The sequence below is a fragment of the Aedes aegypti genome, chromosome 2 (genome assembly GCF_002204515.2).
Source record: "Aedes aegypti strain LVP_AGWG chromosome 2, AaegL5.0 Primary Assembly, whole genome shotgun sequence".
In the NCBI taxonomy this organism is placed as follows: domain Eukaryota; kingdom Metazoa; phylum Arthropoda; class Insecta; order Diptera; family Culicidae; genus Aedes; species Aedes aegypti.
Genome location: NC_035108.1, coordinates 76,743,403 through 76,766,856, shown reverse-complemented (window position 1 = coordinate 76,766,856; position 23,454 = coordinate 76,743,403). Strand labels below are relative to the sequence as shown.

Here is a 23,454-nt window from a genome sequence, read left to right as displayed (position 1 = left end):
TTTTTTTCAACTTATAGTAGACATCGCAATAGAAAAAATGCAAAACATTTTAAACAGGATTTAAAATGCTTTACAATATTTTGCATCGCATTTTTCTCGAAACCATCCGAGTGTTAGATACGCCGATTTGAAAAATCATGCTTGATTTTTTTTTGTTCTCGGCTCAACAGCTGGGCTTGTGTACACAACAAAACCAGCTGGTCCTCCGATGTTTACAGTCATCGTCATTGTTCTCATGGTCCAGCTGATTGTGTTCTCGTGTTAAAAACAGCTGGTAGTGACTGAAATCAAGAATGAAAGGTAGATCAATCGTGAAAATTACAATACCTAATTTAATTGACTTTATCAAGACCTTCACGTTCAGTGTCAGACATTTCCTGGATTATTTCTAAAGGGCATTTGAATGTTTATATTTTTTTTTTGCAAATTGTGCACTCAGTTTTAGCACATCAGTACAACAAATTTTGTTCTGAGCTATTTGTTTACAAATTGAAATTTATAGATCCGTGATTTCACCATCGCTTTGTTCTGTTGGTGCTGCAGCCGTGTAGTTTTCAAAGTAGATGTTCTACAAGTGTTAAAAGTGAATTATTTCAGTTCTTTTTTCCCTTTCAGTCTGCTATGCTCCACGACCATGTCCCCGACATTTCTGCTGCTTTTGAAACACACGGTCCTCCTGGTGATCTGCCTCGTAGGTGACAAACTTCTACAGGTTGTGCAGAAACCTCCACTCCTTAAGGCAGCCGTAGACAACGTGACCCACGCCCTAATCGGACTGGTAGTGGCGGAAATAGTCGTGCATCAATTCCGCGACCAGCTGGCCAGAAGCGAACTGTGGTTGCTGATCGGGTTCGGTTTCGGTCTCGCGTCCTGGATTGATGTGGACCATTTTATCGAGGCGCGATCGTTTCACATTCACGTGAGATATATAAAATTCATCTGTGGTGTAGGATTATATTGATGGAGTCTTTTCATTCCAGGATGCAACGAATCTGACACATCGTCCATTCCTTCATAATTCTGTGATATTCCTGGTGCTTCTCATCGCTACCAGCGTTCTGGTACAAGTGCAGGACAACTTTAGACTATCGATCTGGACGGCCATTGCATTTGTGGCGTTCTTTACACACCATCTGAGGGATGCAATCCGACGGGGCCTTTGGTTCCGGGCGCCTCATCTCAACTATAGTACGGCTCCGGTGCTGTACTGGCTCTACTTAGCACTGACTCAACTGTGCCCCCATGCCGTTATTCAATTGCTCCATTTGCAGACAAGAGGAAGTGCGGGGGATCAAGCCGTTCGATATCGACCCTTGGAAGTTGTTTAACCCTTTTGAGAACGACTTTTTTCTACACACTTTTTACGTATGGATTTAAGATTTCCTGTCCATATGTAATGTACCATCCATGGGGTTCTGGGTCATCCAATAATAGGATATGTACAAATAAAGTATGGATAAACAACTTCTCATCTCGGAAAGTATGTCCAAGAAGCCCCATTGAATCATTAGCACATCCTGCATCACGTTTCAGATATTCTATGCTTTCCAAACTGTTGTTCAAACTGTCAGTTTCGTTTTCTAGATCGACTTCGTACATTCGTTATTCCTGCAAATTAATGTCTTTGAAATCGAGAGCAAGGCAACCATAGGTGACATTCATGTTTGAGTTCCGACATGTTCCAACCTATACATCTACAAAATATTCTCTGGGCTATCAAACAATTAAGATTGGACTCGAAAAAAAATCGGCCCTTTGTTTTGGGTGTAACTTAAAATTAAATAAAATTTTGTGTAATACTAGTTTAGTGTTATGTTTCTATGTGCAAAATTTGCTCGCGATCTGTCAAGTAGTTTTCAAGATGCATTCGAAACCAGAAGAGCTACGCCAGCAAATCTTGGGCGCGGTGATCGATAATCCTGATCAGTCGCACAGATGGATCGGGAAAAGGCTTGGAATCCATCATTCCGCCGTGGTCCGCGTTGTGAAGATGTTCCAGGAGACGCAGACCATCGAGCGGCGCGCTGGTAGCGGCCGAAAACGGAATACCCAGAGAAGGCGCGGAAGATAAGGCACTTTAAGAAGAATCCGAAGCTTTTCACCCAAGACGTGGCCAAAAAGGCCAGTTCGTCGAAGTGGTTCAACCAGCGGACCATGAAGCGGGATGGGCTACGTGTTTTCAAGGTCAAAACACGGTGGCCAAATTGCGTGCGCGGATGCTGTACCGTGAGTGGCTGGTCAAGCCAAGCTGTCTCATCATGGACGACGAGACATACATCAAGGCGGAAACCAAACCTGGCCTCGAGTTTTTTTTTTTTTGCGGTACGTCCCGCATAGAGGTTCCGGAAGAGAAAGATGGACAAATTCGCGAAGAAGTACCTGCGAGTGCGGACGGTACGGCAAGCCGTTCGTTACAACCGGTACCATAAACGGGCAGATTTATCGAGAAGAATGCTTGCATAAGCGCTTGCTGCCCTTCCTCCGCTCTCACCGTGGTCCCACGCTGTTCTGGCCGGATCTCGCTTCGTACCATTACGCCAAGCCTGTAATGGATTGGTACAACACAAAGGTCGTTACTGTGGTCCCGAAGGAGGCGAACCAGCCAAATACACCAGAACTTCATCCGATCGAAAAGTTTTGAGCGATAATGAAGAAGAAGTTGAAGAAAAGTGGAAAACATTCAAAACCGATGAAACTTTGAAGAGAAATCGTTTTTCATTTTTTAGCGTTCAAACAGCGGTTTGCCAAGGGCGCCAAGCAGTATGTATTTATTCATGATTTTTATCTAGAATTTTTAAAATAACCTCAGGTAGGGGGATTAGGGGCATAATGGGCACGTTAAGCAAATGTTCGGTTTAAGACCATAAAATGGCAATATTTTTTTTCACCCCCGGCTAGATTTTAAGTTTGATGTTAGTACGACGTGCTACATTCATTCATTGTGATAAAAATCATATCATATGTCAGAAAAGCGAGATAGAAAATTGGGTCGAAAACAAGGCTGGTAAAAAGGTATCGGGGCGAAATGAACACTTGCATGGAATTTAGTGATTTTAATATATTTAATGTCAGTCAATCGTTCCGATATGTAAAAGAGCTCTCCCTCAATCATAATAGCTAAAAAGAATCTTTCTGGGTTTGCTACTTTGCTCAAAAATTAGATTCTTCCACGGCCTTGCTTATATGCCAATTTGAAACTAAGAAAAACTTTAAGTAAAATTTTGAAGTACAATTGAAACAAAAAATAAACTTTTATGCCGTCTAACATTTCAAATGGAATATAAAATTCATGCAGTGTATTAACTTTCGATGAAGTATGCATATTCTCAGATATTGAGGGCGTGTCCTTTTCGCCCCGTATGTTCATTATGCCCCTAATCCCCCTATTTGTCCAAATTCTATTTCGGGTGTTAATCATTTAGTTTTTCTCCTTCAGGAATTCCTCATACGTTTATATTAAAGAATTCAACCTAAATTTTGTCTGATGATAACCCCAGAAATTACATCAGGAATTACTTCATGAAGTTCACCAATTATTTGTCATGTCATGTTCATTCAGATATTCCTCAGGTTGTTCTCCAGGAATTCTTACATTGATTGCTCTATCGATTTCCTAGGATCTCCTCTTAGATTATTTTTGATACCCTTTTCTTCAAGACAGGGTGTCTACTACCTGGAAAACCTGGAATTGTCAGAGAATTTTATTTAACCTGGAAAAAAACTAAAATTCTCAGGGAATTTCGATAACAATCAGGGAAATTATTTTCAGGCAGTAATTCATAATAGAATATGTTCACGTCAAAGGATTTTTGCGTCATAACCCAGAGCTACCATTATTTGCCAGAAAATACTCTTCATTCGAAAATAAATTCGGCTGCGCCACTCTCAAAACACTATATGAGCTGTTCAGTGAGGATCCTTTCAAGTATCAAATTTTATCAGCTTATCAAAACATGATTGATGTTTTTAATATCTATATATTTAGTAAAGGATTAACATATCTAGGGCTGGTATCAGGTTTTTTTAGATACCATTTTCATGCGTCTCTGAAAAGCCTCTATTTTTGATGGAAGGTGTCTGAAGTCTCTATTTGAATCAAAAAAGTCAAACTTTTTTTTTATTTTGCTTGCAGATAATTAAGATGCAAAATTTCTTCTCATATTTCTCGAGAACAGTTTCAGGAATTATCCTTGTGGTTGCTCCAGAGATTTTATCAGGAATTCTTCAAGAAATTGCTCTACCAATTTTGTCAGCAATTTTTCATAGGATGCTTACCGGAATTGCTCCAAAATTTGCTTCAGGAAATCTTCGAGTATTTCAACGTTACTACCTCTAGTAATTTTCTCAGGGAGTACTTTGAATAAAGTCTATCCAGGACTTTCTCCAGATATTTTTTCACTATCTTTTCAACCGAGTTCTACAGAACTTAATCTAAGAGATTTCCAAAGTTTCCTACAGGATTTCTTTCAAGAAAACCCGAAAAGAATTCGACCTGTGTTTCATTATTAAGTTTCTTTAGATTTTTTTCTAGGAATGTCTCTAGCGTTTCGTCAAAGGAATTTTGGCGTTCATCCAAACCTTTTTCAATCAATTTCTCAAAAAATACCCATAGAATATTGAAAAGTTCAAAAGGTTCCACACCAGCATTTTTTATGAGATTCCTACACATATTTTTAGGAATTCCGTCCTGTTTTCGTCATGTCCTTCACAATATCCTGCGAGATATAATATTTTTTCTTTTCTATTTTTCAATTATCTTAGCAATAAATCAGCCATAATTTTGGAAAGCTTTTCAAGAGTGAGTCTTGCTGAAAATCCTCTTTCATCAAGGGTGGCCTAAGAAATTACTTAAGTAACTATAACAGAAGGTACCCTAAAATTTGCTTTAGGAATACGTCACGAATTTTTCTGAACAATTTCTCAGCTTACTGTAAAATTCAATCCAAATTTCCTTGAAGAAAACTCCTGAAAACTTATTTGAGAAATGTTTTAGATTTAATGGAGAAATTTCCGAAGAAATCTTAGGAGCAATCTCTGGAGTAATTCCTGAAGGTATCCTCAGATAAATTCGCACTTAAAATCTTTAAAAAAAAATCTAATGAACAATTTTCTAGAAAATCCTGAGAAATCCTTGGCGACATCTGGAGAAGTTTCTAGTTCAATATTATAACATGTTTTAAACGGAAGTCTTGGCGGATGTTCTAAAAAACTGATTGGAGAATAATAATAACTGATAAAATCCTAGTGGACTAAGAGTTTTTGCGAAATATATCTGAAATAATATATTGGAGTTTCTGATGGAAGCCCTGAGGTATTATTTGTGATATTTATTTGAAAAAAAAACCTGGTTCTATTTTGAGACATCCAAAACAAAATTTTTGAAGGAATTCCTTAGGAAATTCTTGGATAGTGAAAATCTCAAATAAAGATATCAATAAATTCCTATCGTAATATCGTCATAATACATCAAAGAAAGTTTGTCCTTTACTGGTGTATACCAGATTTGTTGGTTTGTCGTCGTAATGTCACAAGAAATTTGAAAAAAAAATTCTCTCTATTATCTGAGAAATGTCTGGTCTGTTAAAATTGTTTTGTCCTGGTTCCTGTTAGGCTTCGTTTTGTTTTTTTTTTTTTGATTACTGTTTCGTCTCGTTTTGATTACTTTTTAGTCTCCTTTTTTCTGGAAAGAGGTTTTTTAAAATTATTGGAAAATATTTTAACGATTTTCGAAAAGTATTCTGGAATATGAACAACTTTAAATTCAAAATTTTGTTACAATCGTGATTAATTTAGAACTTTTTCGAAGGAAATGCAAAAAATCAACGTTTTTTAAAATTACCACAGTTAAATGCTAAATAGTCGAACGCGATTACCCAGGGCTTGATAATCCGTGTTTCTGTTGGATAGAAATCCAAAAATTTTACGGATTATTTCTCGCGTTCAGTATTGTAAGGGCGTAACTGCAGTGATCGATTTCTCTTCATCGATTTTCTCTTTAGTTAATTAGGTACTTGCCCGGGTGAGTCGATAGTCTACTATTTATGCTTATACTCATCGTCCTTCGTCATGTTACATCGTAAAATGTTTCAAAAATCGATCCGAGCTGCGAAGAAATAAGAAAAATCTCACAGGGTACTCCGTTTAAACGCGGGGTTGGGAATTAAAGGGTTAAATGAACTTCTGAAGAAACCATGGAAAAATACTCGATAAATGTGTAGGGATCATTTCTGCATAAATCTTCATTCTAGAGAAATGTCAGGAGGAACTGCTTGAAGAATAGTTCAGTAAGAAATTCCTAAAAAAAACATTTTCTGGAATAAAATATGGATATTTTTTGGAGATGTTCCTGGAGAAAGTTATGAATGATTTCTTAAAGGAATTCTTAAAGGAATTCTTCTTCTTCAAATTTCTTGAAAAAAAGTTCCATGAATATTCGTGATTTTTTTGGAAGAACTCTTATAGGAATCATTGGAAAATATTCTAGATTATCAAATAGAAAAATCAATGGAATAATAACTGAGATAGTTCTTGGGAAAAATACGGTAATCTCTATGGAAATCACTAAATATAGTAGCTATTATAATTATTGGAGTGCTAAAGAATTTCCTGGAGCAAATTCTTGAAAAAAATTCTCGAATCATCCCTTGAGAAATGTTTGGAAAAATCCTGGATGAATTGTGATACAAATCTCTAGAGGTATTTCTGGAGGCAGCCCTGGATAAGTTCCTAAAACTATTCCAGAGGAAACCACTAGAATAATTCTGAAATTTTTCCTCTTGGAATCTAAGAAGAGCCTGTGGATTAAAATTATCTCTGAAGATATCTGTAGAGTCTCTAGAATTTTGTACCAGGATTCATTTATAAGGAAAAAAGACTAAATGTGACTTGAAAGAGATAATTTCAAAATAGTGACTACACCTCTAAAAAGAAACCTGCTGCCAGTCCTGCAAGATGAATTTCGGTACGTAATAGGTAATAAAATAGGCATAATTAAATCCGAAATAATAAGTATAATTTGATTTTATAAAAAAAGAGCAGTTTCATTTCGTTTCTCAATTTGTTTTAGTGGAATGGACAGATTTCGAAGCATCCTCAGAATTCCAGTAGCGTGAGTATTAATCATCACCGAATCAAACCTGAAATGCCTACTAAGCTAATAATAATTATTGCTGCGACGGATTTCGAATCACAATTGCACGTTGAACGACAGGAGGAACCCTACGGGTTTTGCACGATCGGGCATTCGCCCTCGTTTTGCAGACACCACTGGGGCTGTAAGCTTTCGGCGGCGATTCCATTCTCGACCAGCCGCTCTCGATGGACCAGCATTCGTGAGTCGGCCGATTGCCAGCCCTCGCGGGGATCTGTCCAAAGACGTTCGGCCAGGGCACTGACTCGTGGCCAGAAGCGTCCATCCAGCGAGTGGTGATCGGCCTGTTCAGTCCAAAGAGCTCCTTCAGCTCCGAGAATCTGCGACGAGTATTGACCACCGAGCGATTTTAGATCATTGTTGTAGACCTTTTGCCATCCGATGTAAGGCGAACACCAATTGTTACCACCCTGAACCCAACCAGCGAAGCCACAGTCCAGATAAAGAGCGTCGTAGTTGGACATGATCAGTTTGTAGCCCTTCTCGAGCAGGGCAGCAATCTTCGGATCGTCACCGGTGGTCCAGATTTGGATGATGTAACGATCCTTGTCCAGGTATTGGTCGACGTAGGGTTCCTCTGTCAGGCGACTTGTCCACATCACGATCGGACGGTTGTCCTTGAGCGATTTGTCTAAGCGTTGGAGGGCATTCGTCTGGAAGTGGTTCCACAATTTCAGGAAATCGACTTCTTGAAGACCCCAGCCCTGAGCCTTCATCCATTGTTGAACTTCAACGCTGGAGTTCCAACAGCTGAGCGAGACTTCGTCGCCACCCATGTGGAACACATCAGAGTGTGTGAACATGTCGTTCATCTCGCGGTAGATGTCCTCCAGAACGTCGTATACCTTGTCTTTCGTGGGATCCAACTGACCGCAGGGAGGCTCAACGCAGTATTTGGTCCACGGTTGGAAGTTGAAACAGGTGGTCAGATTGGTTTTCTCCCAACCTTCTCCGACATGGGCCGGGGCATCCAACTCTGGAATGACTCGAACTCCACGGGTCAGAGCATACTGGACGATGTCCTGAACGTTAGCCGCAGTGTAGATTTGCTTTCTAGAATACGCTCCAAACGTGTGTAGAGTTGGTTGCGATTTTATGACCAGAGGGAAACTCTGCGAATCTGTAATATGCCAGTGGAACACATTCATCTTAACCATGGCCAAAGCGTCAATCGTCTTCTTGATCGCAGCGACACTGACGTAATTTCTGGATGTATCCAACGCCAAGCCTCGGTGAGGATAAACCGGAGCATCTTGGATCTCGACATCAGCTACCACTTGGAGCTCGTTGCGGATGTCGTCGAAGACCATCAACTGAGCCAAGGTTTCCAGAGCATGTCGCGCTCCGAAGTAATTAGCAGCCTCGATCGTCACCTGCACTTGATCATCCTCACCGCCATGAATTGCCAACTTGTAACTTTCGTCGGTTTCATGGTTCAGCACCAATGAGTCTCCACCAACGTCAACCTTCACCGCTACCTTCTTCCCACCGGACCTGATCTCCTCCCCTGCCGCTTTCTTTAGCAACTGATCCCGGAATCGCTCCACGCTACCCCCCCAATACTTGTTCAACGCTTCGTATCGCTTACCCCACTGAAACTCGATCGCTCCCGGATTCACCCGGATCAGGTTGTTACCCAGTCGGAAGTCACCGGTCGGTCGAGGCCATACTGTGCCAAACTCGCCGTCGCAGTACAGACGGCACACCGACAGGCTAACGGCTTTCGACTCGCTTCCTGAAGCGCCGTCGAGGGCCACCTTTTGGCAGCGACTGTTGACGCATCGGTAACCCCACACCGGAGCGCTGGAATGGGAGGGAAAGGGAAAAATGTGGTCAAACATCAGAATGTCAAATCAAATCATAGAACGAAACGATTTACGGATGTTTTATGAAACTTGAGGTACGTCATCGCTGGAAAGATTGAGTATTTAAAAACTAGGAGACCATGTTTCTGATAAAAGAGATCAATAAGAAAATATGAAAAGACCGACCATGGACAAAAAAAAAGTAAAACGGGGACCTAAAAGAAACCATTGAATTATTCAAGAGCAAGATTTTTTCGATAATTCGAGCTGACATTTCTTTGGAACGTATTACTTACACGATTGATAGTATTACGCTAACATTTTTTAAGTGATTTTTTTTAAATCGCATCAGAAACATATTCAGACATTTCATGACAGCAACGACAAATAAATATCTAGGCACAATTACCTATGGAAAAAGCTTCATATACCTATTTAAATTCCATGGAGAGTTGAATTATCAAAACGGAAAAGTAAACTCACATTCACCTTTGCGACTCTGACTTCCCTCCAGTATAATTGGCTGCGGCAAAGTAAATTGCTACGACAACGACGGTCACGAAGGACACTCCAAGAATCACGTGCAATGAACCGGATGATTTCATGTTTCCGACAATTTACCAACTTTCAATTGAGGAGAAATTTTGTAACACTAGTAGTCAAAAACTACCGATGTATTAGCCAAGCAGTACTGTAACACATCGTAACAACTGGTATCATTCAAGTGCATACTTGAATCATTATCGACTGGTTGAAGCTAGGAACTCTATACTGTGACTATTATAGTAATACAGTAAACTCTCCATAACTTGGTATTGCATATTTCGATATCGAGTAGTAAACTCAAGTAACGTTCTCTAGAAGGCTAGCATTACTATATAAGTACAATTGTAGAGTAGATTTAAAAAGGGAAAGGACTCCATTAATGTTAAGCTAGTGATATAAATTATAACTTCAATGTGGCTCCAGTTACTTGGGGAACTATAGTAAAAGTTGGATATTATGGCTAAATTCGATGATTTCTTGATTCGCATTAGCACCTATTTTGTACTTGTGTTAATTATGAATCGTGGTTTACGGCCAACCAGCCGAGTGGAAGTTTAACAACTACCGAAAAGCTAAACATTACATATAATTTGCAATTGGATTAGATGGACAAATTGATGTGAAGATTTGCGAAAAAGTTACACGTCTTCTCAGTGAGAATCGAACTCACGACTCCCCGATCTCTAGTTGGGGCGCGTTAACCACTACGCCATGAGAGGACTCATGAACGCAGAAGTTAACCTGAATTCGATTTCAGCTCAATAATCACGTGGTCCTCTTTCGCAAAGTGCACCTCTTTCGGAAGAATTAGATGCCCATCCAAACACAACGCTTTCTATATATATCCAATGCCTAGCCCGAGAGCGCATTGTTTTTTAGGTATAGGAATAGCACACTACACTAGCCAGCAACTGCGCTGGCTGAGGTTTCTATTGTGTGGGCTTCCAATGGGTCGCGACGTTCTCAAACGACCGGTTACGGAACATGAGTCCGTTGCTCGATAATCATCATGTTCCGTAACCGGTCGTTTGAGAACGTCGCGACCCATTGGAAGCCCACACAATAGAAACCTCAGCCAGCGCAGTTGCTGGCTAGTGTAGTGTGCTATTCCTATACCTAAAAAACAATGCGCTCTCGGGCTAGGCATTGGATATATATAGAAAGCGTTGTGTTTGGATGGGCATCTAATTCTTCCGAAAGAGGTGCACTTTGCGAAAGAGGACCACGTGATTATTGAGCTGAAATCGAATTCAGGTTAACTTCTGCGTTCATGAGTCCTCTCATGGCGTAGTGGTTAACGCGCCCCAACTAGAGATCGGGGAGTCGTGAGTTCGATTCTCACTGAGAAGACGTGTAACTTTTTCGCAAATCTTCACATCAATTTGTCCATCTAATCCAATTGCAAATTATATGTAATGTTTAGCTTTTCGGTAGTTGTTAAACCTATTTTGTGTTCTATAACACGATATCCCCTAAATAATTGGTCCCTTTAATATCGACTCACAGAGAGTTAACTGTATTTATTACCGTATAAGCACCGGCAAATAAACCAATTAGCGCGAAGCAGTGGTGAAAGAGTTGAACTTGGAACTTACCTATCCGATTCTTGGCCAGTCGCCCATTGGACGGTGAGCAAACAACAAATCAACAGAGATAGTCGTCGTATCAGCAGCAGATGCGCCGCCATGGTATCTGGAATGATGGAAAAGACACGAAAATAAATGGCGAGTAGGTAATTAGAAACACTGTGTAATGATGTTCTCAGACAAACAACAATCAATCTTCAAGAGTGGTCCAACAGGTGACTACAGGAGGGCAACGGTATTTAAAACATATTGGCGAGAGGTGCTGCTTCATATGGGGCTGTGGCGAGAGAGACACACCTTCTCGCGAAAGCACTGCCGCCTTTCAAAAACACTAGCGATTATCGCGGGCATAGCTTATTGTGGCATACTATCTCTTTGAAATAGAATCGTGAGTCATAAGAGACACTAGCTAGTATACCTAGGTATGTGAGCTCTGTTCGTTTCATAAATTGGACACCTTGTTTGAAATCGTAATCGATTTTCTGTACATTGTTTGGTTGATATTAAACTATGCCGTTACAATAAAGAGCCACCAAAATATACATATTTTATAGGAATAAACGAAAATGTTCGAAACGGTCATACATACAAAAAGCGGTGTATAGAGACTTCATATTAGAGGTAAATAGAGGAAGGGGGTGACAGTTGATAAAAATATTAAAATTTGACGTTTTTTTTTTAATTTCTTTATTAGTATCATTCCAAACATTACATTCATTTCTTATATCTAGGTGTTCTGTGTTATTAGACAATACTATCATCCTAATTTGGTAAAACAAATTTAAGATTTTATTAACATTTTGTTAACAACATATAACATTTCATTTGCCGTAGCAGTTCAGATTCTTTACAGGTGAGTTGATTTCACCTGCTTATAAGAGAAAAAAACGCTTTAAATATACTTAACCTAACTTAACCTAAACATATAACGCATTAACGCATTAATCGTGGCAATAGAAGATTGTAACGATTTTTGCCTGAAATTATTTATTATTTTATTTGACATTTGTTCCAATGTTTCAACATTGGATATTCTATGTAATGAGTTACATACCAGGGAGGAAGTCTCAGAATCATTTTCAAAATTTTATTTTGAATTCTCTGCAGAGCTTTCTTTCTGGTATTACAACAGCTAGTCCATATTGGTACAGCATACAACATGGCTGGCCTGAAAATTTGTTTGAATATCAAAAGTTTGTTCTTAAGACAAAGTTTTGATTTTCTATTAATAAGGGGATAGAGACATTTTACATATTTATTACATTTGGCTTGAATGCCCTCAATGTGATTTTTGAAAGTTAAATTCTTATCAAGCATGAGCCCTAGATACTTAACTTCATCTGACCAATTTATTGGAATCCCTCTCATCGTGACAACATGTCTACTTGAAGGTTTCAAATAAAGAGCTTTTGGTTTAAGTGGGAATATTATTAGTTGAGTTTTGGAAGCATTAGGAGAAATCTTCCATTTTTGCAAGTATGAAGAAAAAATATCCAAACTTTTTTGCAATCGACTACAAATGACTCGCAGGCTTCGACCTTTGGCGGAGAGGCTTGTGTCATCCGCAAACAAAGATTTTTGACATCCCTGAGGTAACTCAGGTAAGTCAGATGTGAAAATATTGTATAATATTGGTCCCAAAATGCTGCCTTGAGGAACACCAGCTCTTACAGGAAGTCTTTCAAATCTGGAGTTCTGATAATTAACCTGAAGTGTACGATTTGACAGATAACTTCGAATTATTCTAACAATGTATGTTGGAAAATTAAAGTTTTTTAATTTTACAATCAAACCTTCATGCCAAACAATGTCGAATGCTTTTTCAATGTCTAGAAGAGCAAGACCAGTAGAATAGCCTTCAGATTTGTTGGAACGGATCAAATTTGTTACACGTAAAAGTTGATGAGTGGTCGAATGTCCATGGCGGAATCCGAACTGTTCATTTGCAAAAATTGAATTTTCGTTGATGTGGACCATCATTCTGTTCAAAATAACCTTTTCAAAAAGTTTACTGATGGAGGAAAGCAAACTGATTGGACGATAGCTAGAAGCTTCTGCAGGATTTTTGTCTGGTTTTAAAATTGGAACAACCTTAGCATTTTTCCATTCGTCAGGAAAATATGCTAATTGAAAACATTTCTCGAAAACTTATTCATACAGACTCAAGTCAAAAAACTATACAAACTAACTTTATCGATCCTACGTGTTCACCAGGCGGAATTCTACACGTACCGCTCTGTACCAACTCAACTTTTCACTTTTAGAACGTTTAATTTCCGGATTTACAAAACGACGAAAGTAAGATTTTCAACTTTCGTAACCTAACCACTACTTTCGCCGCCCCGTTGTATAGAGAGACAAAGTGACTTAACCACGAATCAAAGCAAAGCACTACTTGAGTCGATTTTACACTGGTAGAAAAACGTCGCAAGTAACAGAATAAAACGGCTTATCATGTTGTCATAAAATTCTTGTGTGAAATAATAGGAACTCCATAGTTTTTGAATGCGAGCTCATTGTATGCAAAATTTAAGAAATGTACACGTCGAAAAAATGTTAAAAAGGTGATTTATTTAGAAACAGTTTTAGAAGACAGGTTGTGATTCTTCTGAATTAATTTTCTCAAAACCGTATGAAAGTTACTTACGTCGATTTGAAAAAGTAATCGAAATATATCAACTAAAAATGATAAGCTACTTTCTGGAAGTTTCTTGATGAGGATGTAGAAAATTCCATCATTTTTGATTTTTGAGCTTTCATATTTTTGAATTTTTTTAATAATAGTTCTCACTTCTTCCAAATCAGTCTCCCAGGCATTTTCGAAAACGTTCTCTTGATTGAGAATATTTTCGAACTCCTGAGTAACTTGACATTCAATTGGACTAGTAAGTCCTAAATTAAAATTGTGCGCACTTTCAAACTGCATAGCAAGTTTTTGAGCTTTTTCGCAATTAGTTAGTAATAATTTGTTTTCCTCTTTCAATGCCAGTATTGGTTTCTGAGGTTTTTTCAAGATTTTAGATAATTTCCAAAAGAGCTTAGAGCCAGGGTCCAATTGAGAAATTTTATTTTCAAAATTTTTGTTTCTTAATTGAGCAAAACGCTTTTCGATTTCTTTCTGCAAATTCTGCCATATAATTTTCATAGCAGGATCGCGAGTGCGTTGAAATTGCCTTCTCCTCACGTTTTTAAGACGGATCAAGAGTTTAAGATCATCGTCTATAATCACGGATTCAAATTTTACTTCACATTTTGGAATTGCAATGCTTCTGGCTTCAACAATGGAATTTGTTAAAGTTTCAAGAGAATTGTCAATATCAAGTTTAGTTTCTAAAGAAATGTTAACATCAAGATTAGAGTCAACATACGTTTCATATATATTCCAGTCGGCTCGTAAATAATTAAAAGTGGAGCTGATAGGATTGAGAATCGCTTCATGGGATATTTGAAATGTAACAGGCACATGATCAGAATCAAAATCAGCATGAGTAACTAATTGGCTAAGGGGCCCAGATAGCCGTAGCGGTAAACGTGCAGCTATTCAGCAAGACCAAGCTGAGGGTCGTGGGTTCGAATCCCACCAGTTGAGGATCTTTTCGAGTTGGAAATTTTCTCGACTTCCCAGGGCATAGAGTATCTTCGTACCTGCCACACGATATACGCATGCAAAAATGGTCATTGGCATAGTAAGCTCTCAGTTAATAACTGTGGAAGTGCTCATAGGAACACTAAGCTGAGAAGCAGGCTTTGTCCCAGTGGGGACGTAATGCCAGAAAGAAGAAGAAGAAGAAGAACTAATTGGCTACAAAGATGACTAGAGTCGGTTAAGACCAAGTCAATCGTAGATGGATTTCTAGAAGAGGAAAAACATGGAGGGCTATCAGGGTATTGAATTGAGAAATATCCTGAAGAGCACTCATCAAATAAAATTCTGCCGTTGGAATTACTTTGAGAATTATTCCATGACCGATGTTTGGCATTAAAGTCACCAATGACAAAAAATTTTGACTTATTGCGAGTCAATTTTCGCAAGTCAGTTTGGAGCAAATTAACTTGCTGTCCAGAGCATTGAAAAGGCAAATAGGCAGCTACGAAAGTATATTAACCAAACTGTGTTTCAACAGAAACACCTAAAGTTTCAAAAACTTTAGTTTCAAATGATGAAAACAGTTGATGTTTTATACGCCTATGAATGATGATTGCAACTCCCCCGCATGCCCCATCAAGTCGATCATTACGATAAACAAAAAAGTTAGGATCTCTTTTGAGCTTAGACAATTTACACCGTCTTCAGCCAAAGGCTGCTCAGACTGAACGATCACTAACATTAGGCAACGGACAACACGGAACACCCAGTAGCCCAGTGATGAATTTTTCGTTTGACGAAAAGTTTCCACCAACCGGAGCGGGAATCGAACCCACACCCCTTGACACAATACGCCCCAACGGCTGACGCCGCTAACCGCACGGCCACGAAGCCCACAAGATCCAGGTTTTAAATACGTTTCGGTAATAACTGCTATATGCACGTTATTAGCTGTAAGAAAATTAAACAGCTCGTCCTCTTTACCATTCAGAGAACGAGCATTCCAATTTAAAATATTTAAATTTTTATTTGGATCCATTAGAAAAACGTAATCCAATAACAATTTGATTTGTAAATTTTACACCTACTTGGACTGCTTCAGTCATAGTGGTGGCTTTGAACATCGCATCAATCATTAGATTCAATTGTTCAGTTAGAAAATTAAAATCAGAGGCAGACATGTCATGTGATTTCCCATTAGAATTTCCGGTAGACGAAGAAGCGGAATTACCTGTGGCGGTAGGGTTTTTTTTCCATTTGATTTGAAACAAGTAGAATGGGTACCCATGGATCGAACAGGGGAGGAGTTTAAATTTCCTGCTACGATATCGGCAAAGGATTTTCCGTGGGTAGATACATTCGAAATTGAAAGATTCGAACGGCTACTCGACGGATTAAACTTAATTTGTGAATGAGCATGATTATGATCTTCCTGATGGGTATGATTCATGATCAAGCGATCGTTAACTGATAAATGAGCATTGTTCGATACTCTACCAGGCAAATTGCGGAAACAACCGTTATCGTAACGGATGTTATCTTTCATCTGTCTGGCACGAGCCTCAATGACCCTTTTGCGTGAAGGGCATTCCCTAAAGTTAGCTTTGTGAGGGCCCTTGCAATTGGCGCATTCAAACTTTCTGGTATCGTCTTTCACAGGACAGACGTCCTTAGCGTGAGAAGAACCTCCGCAAATCATGCATTTAGCATCCATGCGACAATTTTTTGTACCATGACCCCACTTTTGGCACCGACGCACAGTGCGTTGCTCCATAGACAAAAATCAAATTTCAAGTTATTTTTTCCGGCGATAATAAGTATCCACAAGTGTTTATAGATACCATCCGTTATCGAAACAAGTATATATAAGCTTTACGAAGCACTAAAACATCTACAACAAGCGTCGGAAGAGACAGTTTTCGAAGTAGCAGAAAAACCAAATTTTGTCGCATGTTTTCAGCATTCCTTTCAACTAGCATGGAGAGTGTCGTAATCAATCTATTCAATCAAAATCTAAGAGAGAACATGACTGAAGGTTGGTAATGTATATTTGATGTGATAAGAACACCAATTTTAACTTTGAATATGAGAAATTGGCACGTTGAGTTGGCAATAAAATCAAACTTATGAAATACTTACATGTAACTTTGATTATCGATTCTAAAAAAGTTCCACCGAGTTCCAACCTAAATCACTCATAGACACGTTTCTTAGAGTGTCCTCTAGGAGGTCTGAAAGATACAGCTGCAACTCCCTGCAACTCTTCGAGATTTTTGCTATTTTTAGGTATACTTCTTAGTCAGCACAAGTATGAAAATGAGTTGTTTGTGATGAAAAATCCGAAAATCTTGCGACGCAATGTAGTCATGGCTCAAAAAGACATTACACCAGAGCAAGTTCATGCTTAACATAATATATTTTAATTGTAGTTTACAAGATTTTATTCAAATTTCATATTAAAAACCGAAAAATTTAAAAAAATGCGATTTTGTTGCATAAAGGCGTATAAGTCACTTTTGCAGCTACGAGTGAGAAGAGACATACTTGCAAATAACTTCTTACATCATTATAAGCAATGAAAGTACGAATTGCAAGATTTTTTTTGGCAAATAATGAAATTGGCGCTTGGGACAGTTTTGCGATTATGCGTCTAGTATACGTCATTTATGCAAATTGTTGCTCTTTTGATCAGAAACAACTTTCCCTTCTATACCAAGGTGCTCAAATGGCTTGATCTTCAAGTTTTGATTTTTGTTCCGCATCTCCATACGTTCAACGCACTGTGCGACGGCACTGAGTGGGGTTCTGGTAATTTCCTCCAGGTTTCTGGAAATGTTCCCATGTCACACGGACATCGAACAAAAGTTTTGCTTTTTCTAAAGCTTTAATATTATTTAGTTCTTTTTTGTTAAAGTGAACTAAATAAAATTCTTGAGAAAGCCCTTTCCAAATAATTCCAGATTGGGTTCTCTTTTTCATAAAGATTACTTGAACTGGGGAAAATCCAAGTAAATCATTTATACCATTTTTGATCTCTTCAGGTGACTTATAGTCACTTGAGAGACCTTTCAAGACAACTTTGAACAAACGTTCAGTTTTGTCGTCATAAGTAAAAAATTAGTGCTTCTTCTCTTCAAGATGTCTGAGAAGAAGTTCGCGATCTTTAAGAGTTTCCGGCAAAACGTGACAGTCTCCTTTTTTTGCGATTTGGAAGGAAACCTTGATTCCCCTAATGGAGTTCAAGATCTCCTGCCTAAATCCCGCAAATTTGGAACAACTGACCACGATAGGCGGCACTCTTTGCTTCCTCACTTGAATCAAAGAGCCTGGGCTAGAGGCTGCTTCGATTTGGTGTTCGGAAAATTTGTCTAGAGCATCGAACTGATTGCTCATTTCAATACAATTATTAATTTCATCCTTGGAAGAAAGTTCGCATTTCGGGGAAACGTCCTTTCTTCCATTCTTGCCACGTTTAGTGACAGTTTTAAAACCCACTTTTTTGGAAGGAAGTAGTGAATTCAGAGATTCACCCTTCCTTTTATTTGTTGTTACAACCATGTTTAGTGAATAAGAAGACGTGACCTTCGAGAGGTTTTTTCCCAAGACGGTGTCCAAGAAGGATTACTAGCTTTCGCCAACGGGTCCAACGAAAAATCGAAGGCACGGGCCCAAACAAGGATCGTAAAGGGATCAATAGTAGAAAAATAGTACTGAAAAGTACTGTTTTAGTAGCACTGAAAAGTACTGTTTTGAATTTTAGCACTGAAAAGTACTGTTTTTGTAGCACTGAAAAGTACTGTTTCATTGCTTTAGGTAGTTTTTAAGAAAACTTCCAAGAGCAGAGAGAATTCGTGTACGCACAGCACGAAGGTACGATGCGCACTGACTCAAGTTGATGTTGTTTATACAGATCTTAAGGCGGCGTTTGACCGCGTTGATCATGTGATACTGCTGGCAAAGTTAGAAAAACTAGACGTGTCCTCACAGATGGTTCGATGGTTCAAATCATACCTAAGGCAGCGTCCATTTATTACGTAACGCTAAAACTGAAATTTTTTAACCCCCTCCCCCCCCTCCGTAACGCTTTTTGTATGAAAAATTTAAAAATTTTGTATGAGTCGTAACGCTCGAGCCTACTCCCCCCCTCCCCCTAGAGCGTTACGTAATTTATGGATGCCGCCTAACTGATCGTGTTCTCTGTGTGAAACTTGGTTCTGCTCAGTCGGACACATTTACTAATGCCTCAGGGCAGTAACCTAGGACCATTGCTGTTTAGCATATTTATTAACGAAGTCGGAATTATTCTTCTTTCATTAAGACTGAGAATCAGATGAAATAAAATTAATAAATAAAAAATAAAATAAAATAAAATGTTTTACTAGAATATATTAATTTTCATATTGAATTCTGCTCAAACATATAAACACAATTCCTTTTGACCGAACAATAAGGCGATCCATTGCGATAGCAAGTGATTCACACGTTTTTATTAATTGTAACCTGTAGCAAATAAAGTTATATTTTATATTGTTCGTTTTGTTGAGGAATAGATTCTCGTGCACATTTTTAACGTGGAAAAATAAATACTCACACATCAGTTTATATGGCACTTTAATAGAAGCACGCAACTTGCATTCAATGTACAATCCAACAGGATGCGTTACATGTGCGTTACTTGTTGGTTTTGTTAGCTACGACGCCATCCAATATATGGCAAACATGGTGGGAGAATATTTCGGTGTGACAAAATTATTTAGGTGTGAGTCTATTACAGGGCAAAATCCTCAATACTGTCCGTGAATCGCGTGCGTACCTTCATTTCCAATATCGCAACAATAAGGCATCCCATGAGACAGCTGCGATCAGCTGTTTTTTTGTTTAGTTTTTGACGTTTCGCGATTGGAGTGACCGTTCGATTACAAAAGAGAAAGTAAAGCTCTGATAACACTCGCATGTTTTGTTTACCCCTTCGCTTTGGTTGCATGCACACTTTTAGCTGTCAGTCCTGTCGCGGAAAGTCCTCATGGATAGCCTTATTCGTCATCAAACGTCAACATCCCATCGCTAAATCGCTAGTGTTTGGAGGGGATTTCAACCTCCAAATTGCCAAACAACCTCCAAATCATCACCTCCAAGTTAGTTTTAATACCCTCCGTTATATGAAATATGGTGGCGCGTCGATCGTCGCAAGTTTATCGCTAAACAGTCAATCAAAGGAACCGTTTTTTACACCGAGCATCGCGCACACATTGATGCGCACAAGCTTTTTTTCTCAGTAAGACGGATTGAATTTTGTTTACATTCTCAATTTTTCGTGGTCGTTGAGGAAATTACATAAAATTTCATAAATTATAGAACTTTGACGGCGTTTGACTAAACTTGATTATTGGCTGAAGAGCAGGAACGATTGGGAAAAGAGAATGATTCAATCGTTATTGGTTTTTCGGATGGATTAGGAAGTACGTTTCCAGCGAAGTTACCGTTCAATAGAAGTCGACCAAGGACAACAAGACCACTTGAGCGTGATTATACGGATGTATGTGACCAGATTACACCGAGCACAGTAGATGGGTACCAGTACTTTGTGTCGTTTATCGACGATTATACCCATTTGCTGTAGTCTGTTTTAAAAAAGAAACGGACACCATCTTAAATCATTTAGCTGCACAGACTGTAAGAACAAGCTTTTGATCTTCAAACCAATTTTCAGGCAAACCATGTTGTATGCTGTTCCAATATGGACTAGCTGTTGTAATAACATAAAGAGTGCTCTGCAGAGAATTCAAAATAAAATTTGGAAAATGATGCTGAAGCTTCCTCCCTGTTATAGTACTAATGAGTTACATAGAATATCCGATGTTGAAACATTGAAACAAATGTCGGATAAATTTATTAATAATTTTAGACAAAAATCGTTGCAATCTTCTATTGCCTTCTATTGTTATATATCTAGGTGAAGTTAGCGTTTTGTTTTCTCTTATAAGCAGGTGAAATCAACTCACCTGTAAAAATTCTAAAGTACTACAGCAAATGAAATGTAATATATTTTTAACAAAATGTTAATAAATGCTTAATTTAGTGTTACCCAATCAGGATGATAGTGTTTTCCAACACTGATATCTAAATATAAAAAGATAATGTTTAGAATGTTGCTAATAAAGAACTAAACAAAACAGAACAAACAGAACAAGGTCCTCAGTACGAAGCAATCTTTTCGAATTCTGTTTTGCATTACCATACACGGGAAAAAATTCTGTGGTAAAAATAACTATTTTAGCTGACTACGCCCATTCTTAAAACTACCATGGAAATTTACTATGTTTACGGTACACCCCACCGTATTGCTGGTACATTTGACAGAAATAATTTACAACAATCTGATTCCAAATACAGACATGGTAAAATCAAGCGCATTTCTGGTCTGCATAAAATTGCCGGTGCGAGCGCTTAAGTTAACCCCCTAAAATGGTAGTTTTTACCGCACAATTTTTTTGCGTGTATGGATGTATTAAAAATGTCCATGTAAATAACATTGATTTTTTTATTGTTTTCAATGTGAGATAATCTTTACCATATTTTGTTGTTCGGATAATTTACGGACACTCATTGGTCCAGATTTTCAAATAGCTGGCAAAACCCTCATTTCCAAACTTAGTTTTTAGTTGAAAAACAAAGTCAAACTTTCATCTACTAAATCAGATAGCTGAGAATTCGTACAAGAAGTTTAAAATAAACATGTTTTTCTACTTCTTCAGACGATAAATAGCTGCACATGTCCAAAAACTTACATTTTTGCTTCAAAACTTAACTAAACAATTTTCATCAAGACCCGTGAATATTTTGGTTTCACAATATATTTTTTTTTCTGGTCGATAACTCATTCTTATAGAGATTCAACATCTTCGGATGCAAATTTGTATTCAAGTGTTGTTAACCTTAATTCATTAATACTTGTTGTCGTAGGTACTTCAAATATTTAAAGAAGAGCTTCTTTATACCGTACAAATCGCTCCCCGCCACTCCCCGAAGAAATATCTTGCACAAACGCACGTTTAAGGCTAAAGAATTGATTGAAGAAGAATCTTTTTGCCTAAGTTTGCCTAAACGATAGTTGTTTGAAAAAGTTGAGAGCCAAAAAACGTATGAAAAACAGCATTTTTGTTAGCATTTTGCCATATGACAACCAAAAAATTGTGACTTTGCCCAAAATAGAGTCTTTCACCCTAAATCATATTCCAAAACACTTGTAATGGCTAAAAATAGTGAAATATGGAGAATGCGTAATTTCTGCCATGCTTTTTCAAAACTCGACCAATGTGGGACATTGAGGTAGAGGACGATAAAGTATACTATTTTAGCTTTTTTTTACCGGTTTAAGGAGTATTTTTATATGGAAGATATGGATAACAGCAGAAAAGCAGTTTTATTTAGATAAGTTTTTACCTGTTTTTACTTTTTATTGATTCATCTTCTGGCGCGGTAAATGGCTGGGCATGGCGTACCATTGGTACCTCGCGTACCTGCAGGAATAAAATAGACCCCTTTGTGCGGTCCTTAGCCTCTTGCCCAGCAACTCCTATCCCTACCTCCTCGTGGTACTGGCCGGGGTACGAGTAACCTTGGGGAAGATCGGGTAACCAACCTCCGGTGGGAACTTTGGTCGTATGCTGATAGGGAAGGGGGGGTTTGCTTTTGCTTCTGCTTCTGCTAACCTTGAGCGTCTGTACTCCATGTTAGGAGCGGCTCACTACAGCGTCTGTTCCCCATGTCAGGGGCGGCTGATCATCGTCCGAGTGCCAGAGAAGGACTCTAAGCTAAACTGCGCACTATGGCCCTCCGAACATTTAGGGGGAATGGTCCTCCGGAAATCTAGAGGGTTGGTGTCAGGCCCTGCAAGCCAACCGTAAAACACATCAGCACAGGAACGTCAACGAGAGAATACGGACCGGAATAATCGGCAAAGACCACAGCGACGAAAATGGACTAGGGATTGGAAACTCGGTACGTGGAACTGCAAATCTCTCAACTTCATTGGAAGTACTCGCATACTCTCCGATGTACTGAAGACCCGCGGTTTCGACATCGTAGCGCTGCAGGAGGTGTGCTGGACAGGAGCATTGGTGCAAACGTTTAGAGGTAATCATACCATCTACCAGAGTTGCGGCAACACACGCGAGCTGGGAACAGCTTTCATAGTGATGGGTGATATGCAAAGGCGCGTGATCGGGTGGTGGCCGATCAATGACCGAATGTGCAAGTTAAGAATCAAAGGCCGATTCTTTAACTTCAGCATCAACGTGCATAGCCCACACTCCGGAAGCACTGATGATGACAAGGACGCATTTTACGCACAGCTCGAACGCGAGTACGAGCGTTGCCCAAGCCACGACGTCAAGATCATCATAGGAGATTTGAACGCTCAGGTTGGCCAGGAGGAGGAGTTCAGACCGACGATTGGAAAGTTCAGCGCCCACCGGCTGACGAACGAGAACGGCCTACGACTGATAGATTTTGCCGCCTCCAAGAACATGGCCATTCATAGCACCTATTTCCAGCACAGCCTCCCGTATCGGTACACTTGGAGATCACTTCAGCAGACAGAATCGCAAATCGACCACGTTTTGATCGATGGACGGCACTTCTCCGACATAACCGACGTCAGAACCTATCGTGGCGCCAACATTGACTCCGACCACTACCTGGTGATGGTGAAACTGCGCCCAAAACTATCCGTCATCAACAATGTACGGTACCGACGCCCGCCCCGGTACAATCTCGAGC

At 39.1% G+C, this 23,454-nt stretch overlaps 2 protein-coding genes across 4 annotated transcripts in view; one reads left to right on the top strand and one right to left on the bottom strand.

Moving 5' to 3' along the window:
• The first annotated feature begins 451 nt into the window (after nucleotides 1-451).
• LOC5565227 (transmembrane protein 267) lies at nucleotides 452-1,471 on the top strand. Of its 2 annotated transcripts, none has more exons than XM_021841290.1 (3): nucleotides 452-559; nucleotides 616-919; nucleotides 981-1,471. In XM_021841290.1, the coding sequence occupies exons 2-3, from the start codon at nucleotides 635-637 to the stop codon at nucleotides 1,326-1,328; spliced, it is 633 nt and encodes a 210-aa protein (XP_021696982.1). In that variant the 5' UTR covers nucleotides 452-559; nucleotides 616-634; the 3' UTR covers nucleotides 1,329-1,471. The 2 variants fall into 2 exon arrangements, with proteins under 2 accessions (XP_021696982.1, XP_021696981.1); XM_021841289.1 differs by having other exon boundaries at nucleotides 470-570; nucleotides 601-919.
• Nucleotides 1,472-6,990: 5,519 nt separating this feature from the next.
• LOC5565215 (chitooligosaccharidolytic beta-N-acetylglucosaminidase) overlaps nucleotides 6,991-23,454 on the bottom strand; it is a 28,970-nt gene continuing 12,506 nt past the window's right edge. The window contains exons 2-3 of one of the 2 annotated variants that reach the window (XM_021841288.1): nucleotides 11,097-11,193; nucleotides 6,991-8,953 (exon numbers count right to left, since the gene is read on the bottom strand). In XM_021841288.1, the coding sequence (XP_021696980.1) occupies nucleotides 7,219-8,953; nucleotides 11,097-11,188 (1,827 nt within the window). In that variant the 5' untranslated portion in view covers nucleotides 11,189-11,193 and the 3' untranslated portion in view covers nucleotides 6,991-7,218. Of the gene's footprint in view, nucleotides 8,954-9,444; nucleotides 9,661-11,096; nucleotides 11,194-23,454 lie in introns of those variants that run through there. The other variant, XM_001649498.2, reaches the window with a different exon arrangement.

Coding starts and splice junctions, on each gene's coding strand:
- LOC5565227 (XM_021841290.1), top strand. CDS start 635: ATGTCCCCGACATTTCTGCTGCTTTTGAAACACACGGTCCTCCTGGTG. Junction 920..980: donor CGCGATCGTTTCACATTCAC/GTGAGATATATA, acceptor TTTTCATTCCAG/GATGCAACGAATCTGACACA.